The 5447-nt window shown below is 45.5% G+C and overlaps 1 protein-coding gene across 1 annotated transcript; it reads right to left on the bottom strand.

Moving 5' to 3' along the window:
* Window positions 1-4268: 4268 nt before the first annotated feature.
* Window positions 4269-5015, bottom strand: LOC137759008 (olfactory receptor 2V1-like; the record flags this gene model as incomplete). The annotated part of the gene is made up of 1 exon (XM_068534938.1): window positions 4269-5015. A coding segment is annotated over one exon (747 nt), but the record flags the coding sequence as incomplete, so codon positions are not given.
* Window positions 5016-5447: the final 432 nt, after the last annotated feature.

Here is a 5447-nt window from a genome sequence, read left to right as displayed (position 1 = left end):
GAGGTGCTCCTATGTTGGGTGCATAAATATTTACAATTGTTATAGCTTCCTCTTGGATCGATCCCTTGATCATTATATAGTGTCCTTCTTTGTCTCTTGTAATAGTCTTTATTTTAAAGTCTATTTTGTCTGATATGAGAATTGCTACTCCAGCTTTCTTTTGATTTCCATTTGCATGGAATATCTTTTTCCATCCCCTCACTTTCAGTCTGTATGTGTCTCTAGGTCTGAAGTGGGTCTCTTGTAGACAGCATATATATGGGTCTTGTTTTTGTATCCATTCAGCCAGCCTGTGTCTTTTGGTGGGAGCATTTAATCCATTTACATTCAAGGTAATTATCGATATGTATGTTCCTATTCCCATTTTCTTAAATGTTTTGGGTTTGTTATTGTAGGTGTTTTCCTTCTCTTGTGTTTCTTGCCTAGAGAAGTTCCTTTAGCATTTGTTGTAAAGCTGGTTTGGTGGTGCTGAACTCTCTCAGCTTTTGCTTGTCTGTAAAGGTTTTAATTTCTCCGTCGAATCTGAATGAGATCCTTGCTGGGTAGAGTAATCTTGGTTGTAGGTTTTTCTCCTTCATCACTTTAAGTATATCCTGCCACTCCCTTCTGGCTTGCAGAGTTTCTGCTGAAAGATAAGATGTTAACCTTATGGGGATTCCCTTGTGTGTTATTTGTTTTTTTTCCCTTGCTGCCTTTAATATGTTTTCCTTATATTTAATTTTTGACAGTTTGATTAATATGTGTCTTGGCGTGTTTCTCCTTGGGTTTATCCTGTATGGGACTCTCTGTGCTTCCAGGACTTGATTAACTATTTCCTTTCCCATATTAGGGAAGTTTTCAACTATAATCTCTTCAAATATTTTCTCAGTCCCTTTCTTTTTCTCTTCTTCTTCTGGGACCCCTATAATTCGAATGTTGGTGCGTTTAATGTTGTCCCAGAGGTCTCTGAGACTGTCCTCAGTTCTTTTCATTCTTTTTTCTTTATCCTGCTCTGTAGTAGTTATTTCCACCATTTTATCTTCCAGGTCACTTATCCTTTCTTCTGCCTCAGTTATTCTGCTATTGATCCCATCTAGAGTATTTTTAATTTCATTTATTGTGTTTTTCATCATTGCTTGGTTCCTCTTTAGTTCTTCTACGTCCTTGTTAAATGTTTCTTGCATTTTGTCTATTCTATTTCCAAGATTTTGGATCATCCTTACTATCATTATTCTGAATTCTTTTTCAGGTAGACTACCTATTTCCTCTTCATTTGTTAAGTCTAGTGTGCTTTGACCCTGCTCCTTCATCTGCTGTGTGTTTTTCTGTCGTCTCATTTTGCTTATCTTACTGTGTTTGGGGTCTCCTTTTCACAGACTGCAGGTTTGTAGTTCCCGTTGTTTTTGGTATCTGTCCCCAGTGGCTAAGGTTGGTTCAGTGGGTTGTGTAGGCTTCCTGGTGTAGGGAACTAGTGCCTGAGCTCTGGTGGATGAGGCTGGATCTTGTCTTTCTGGTGGGCACATCCACGTCTGGTGGTGTATTTTGGGGTGTCTGTGGCCTTATTATGATTTTAGGCAGCCTCTCTGCTAATGGATGGGGCTGTGTTCCTGTCTTGCTAGTTGTTTGGCATAGGGTGTTCAGCACTGTAGCTTGCTGGTCATTGAGTGATGCTGGGTCTTGATGTTGAGATGGAGATCTCTGAGAGATTTTTACCATTTGGTATTACGTGGAGCTGGGAGGTCTCTTGTGGACCAGTGTCCTGAAGTTGGCTCTCCCACCTCAGAGGTACGGCCCTGATGCCTGGCTGGAGCACCAAGAGCCTTTCGTCCACACGGCTCAGAGTAAAAGGGAGAAAAAAGAAAGAAAGAAAGAAAGAAAGAAAGGAAGGAAGGAAGGAAGGAAGGAAGGAAGGAAGGAAGGAAGGAAGGAAGGAAGGAAGGAAGGAAGGAAGGAAGGGAAAGAAAGAAAGAAAGAAAGAAAGAGGCTATAATATAGTAAGCAAAATAAAGCTATTGTAAAGCAAAGCTATACAGACAAAATCTCACCCAGAAGCATATACATATACACTCACAAAAAAAAAGGAACAGGGGAAAAATTAATATATCCTGCTCCCAAAGTCCACCTCCTGAATTTGGGATGATTCGTTGTCTATTCAGGTATTCAACAGATGCAGGCACATCAAGTTGTTTGTGGAGTTTTAATCCGCTACTTCTGAGGCTGCTGGGAGAGATTTCCCCTTCTCTTCCCTGTTCACACAGCTCCTGGGGTTCAGCTTTGGATTTGGACCCGCCTCTGCGTGTAGGTCACCTGAGGGCGTCTATTCCCCGCCCAGACAGAACGGGGTTAAAGGAGCAGCTGCTTCGGGGGCGCTGGCTCACTCAGGCCGCGGGGAGGGAGGGGTACGGAGGAGGCGGGGCGAGCCTGCGGCAGCAGAGGCCGGCGTGACGTTGCACCAGCCTGAGGCGCGCAGTGCGTTCTCCCGGGGAATTTGTCCGGGGATCACGGGACCCTGGCAGTGGCGGGCTGCACCGGCTCCCGGGAGGGGCGGTGTGGAGAGTGACCTGTGCTCACACACAGGCTTTTTGGAGGCGGCAGCAGCAGCCCCAGCGTCTCACGCCCGTCTCTGGGGTCCGCGCTGATCGCCGCGGCTCGCGCCTTTCTCTGGAGTTCGTTTAGGCGGCGCTCTGAATCCCCTCTCCTTGCGTGCAGCGAAACAAAGGCAAGAAAAAGCCTCTTGCCTCTTCGGCAGCTGCAGACCTTTTCCCGGTCTCCCTCCCAGTCAGCTGTGGTGCGCTAACCCCTTCAGGCTGTGTTCACGCCGCCAGCCCCAGTCCTCTCCCTGCGATCCGACCGAAGCCCGAGCCTCAGCTCCCAGCCCCCGCCCGCCCCGGCGGGGGAGCAGACAAGCCTCTCGGGCTGGTGAGCGCTGCTCGGCGCCGAGCCTCTGTGCGGGAGCCTCTCCGCTTTGCCCTCCGCACCCCTGTGGCTGCGCTCTCCTCCGTGGCTCCGAAGCTTCCCCCCTCTGCCACCCGCAGTCTCTGCCCGCGAAGGGGCTTCCTAGTGCGTGGAAATCTTTCCTCCTTCACAGCTCCCTCCCACTGGTGCAGGTGCCGTCCCTATTCTTTTGTCTCTGTTATTTCTTTTTTCTCTTTTGCCCTACCCAAGTACGGGGGGAGTTTCTTGCCTTTTTGGAGGTCGGACGTTTTCTGCCAGCGTTCAGTGGGTGTTCTGTAGGAGCAGTTCCACGTGTAGATGTATTTCTACTGTATCTGTGGGAAGGAAGGTGATCTCCGCGTCTTACTCTTCCGCCATCTTCTCTCCTCCCCCCGTTATGTATTCTTAAAAATAAAGAGTCTTAATATAGATTCTTTTTGCTAATGGGGAAAACTTCATGAAATAATTAAAATGTTATATAGAACAAAAGAGTAATTAAAATTTTTTTATTTTATTTTATTTATTTTTATTGAACTATAGTTGATTTACAATATCGTGTTAGTTTCAGGTGTATAGCAAAGTGATTCACTGTATATTTTTTTTTCAAAAAATATATATTTTTCAGATTCTTTTCCATTATAGGTTTATTACAAGATTAAAATAGAGTAATTTAACTGGATTTTTGTTTGGGTCTATAATTTAGTCCTTTCATTTTAAAGATTTGACACCAAGAACTCAACTCAGTTTTTATGTTCACTTAAGGCTCTTTTGGAAGCTGGAGCATTTCTGGACTTTCAGTCATGGTTGGCCTCTTTCAAAGACTGAAATAGATTCACATTTCCTTTGTAGTTGAATAAAGCTTCATTGATTCAGTTCTCTTGGTGAAACTTCATCATTATTACCATCACTACCTCTACCACTTCAGCTACCACCACTCCAATTACACCATTTACTACCACCATCATCACCACTGTCACCACTACCAACACCAACACCACCCTTATCACCACCACAATCACTGCCACCACTACCACCATCATTATCATCAGTCCTGGAGTACCTAACTCCTGGAGGTTCACAATTTGAGAATGTGCGCCTGAAATTCTCAAGGAAGCATGAAGAAGATAAACACATTTCACCAATTTTATGTATATATGAACTGAATCCATGGAGTCAGTGGTCCCTTTGCAATTTCAAGTATGAAAAGACTAGAGCTGAAATGGAATCTAAGCAATGCTGTTTTAGAGTGAAATAGAGCTAGCAATTAATGTCCAACATATATTTGTATCTAATTTGAGGTTAGGCAGCGTCCCAACACCTTTTTCAAAGCACACACCACCTCCTTGTTCCTCAGACTATATGAGGGGGTTCATCACAGGAGTGAGGATGGCACCAAGCATAAAAAGAACCTCGTCCAGCTTGGGACTGTGGTAGGAACTAGGCCTCATGTAGACCAGCATGGCTGGACCAAAGTAGAGAATCACCACAGTCAGGTGGGAGGAACAGGTGGCCAGGGCTTTGTTCCTACCCTCAGGGGAGTTCATGCGGAGGACAGCAAGGAAGATGAGAGCATAAGAGGACAGGAAGAAGGACAAGGGGATGAAGAGCACCATGACGGTTGTCGTCACCACAGCCTTCTCATAGGCAGAGACGTCTTCACAGGCCAATTTTAGAATGGCCATGACCTCACAGAGGAAATGGGAAATCTCTTTGGAACCACTGATGGGGAAATGCATGGTGTAGGCCATGTGTGCAAGTGATGTAAGGGTGCCCCCAACCCAGGAGATGGCAGACATCTGCAGACAGACCTTCTGGCTCATGATGAGGGTGTATCTCAGAGGGTCACAGATGGCCACATACCGGTCATAGGACATGAGGGTGATGAGGATACTCTCAGCAATTCCTAGAGTCAGGAAGAAGAAGATCTGAGTCCCACAGGCCACTCGTGATAGGTTTCTCCTCCCGGAGAAGAAGTCAGTTGCCATCTTGGGTACTGTGCTAGAGATTAACATCATGTCCATGAGAGCCAGTTGGCTGAGCAGGAAGTACATGGGTGTGTGGAGGTGAGAATCCACCCAGATCAGGAGAATAAGGATGGAGTTTGTGGTGAGAGCCACAGTTTAGATCAGGAGGATGGCAGAAACAAGGAAGTTGACATGTTTCATACCAGGGAAGAGGCCCAAGAGGATGAGATCTGTATTTGGAGACTCATTCCTTTTATCCATGTCTCTGCCTTGTTAGAATTAATCAACCCTGGGAAAAAGCCAGAGGTGTAGAACTCATGAAGATTTATTGGTTTCTGTTCCTAAGCTCTTTCCTTTTTAATCCTTATTAAAAGTGTCAGCAGACTATGATACTTATGCAAATGACAGCATTTTAGCCAATTTCTTGGTTAAGTAGGCTCTCTCAAGTCCCCACCTATCTCCTTTACTCACAGAGCAAATTGCCACCACCTGGAACAGTTAACGTTCAGCCTACATCTAGTACATAGTAGTAGCTCAGACCCAATACTACCACCTCCCCTCCTTCCCACC

Source organism: Eschrichtius robustus, chromosome 2, assembly GCF_028021215.1.
Source record: "Eschrichtius robustus isolate mEscRob2 chromosome 2, mEscRob2.pri, whole genome shotgun sequence".
NCBI lineage: Eukaryota > Metazoa > Chordata > Mammalia > Artiodactyla > Eschrichtiidae > Eschrichtius > Eschrichtius robustus.
The sequence above is the reverse complement of the archived record's forward strand: the minus strand, read 5'-3'. Positions and strand labels throughout refer to the sequence as shown.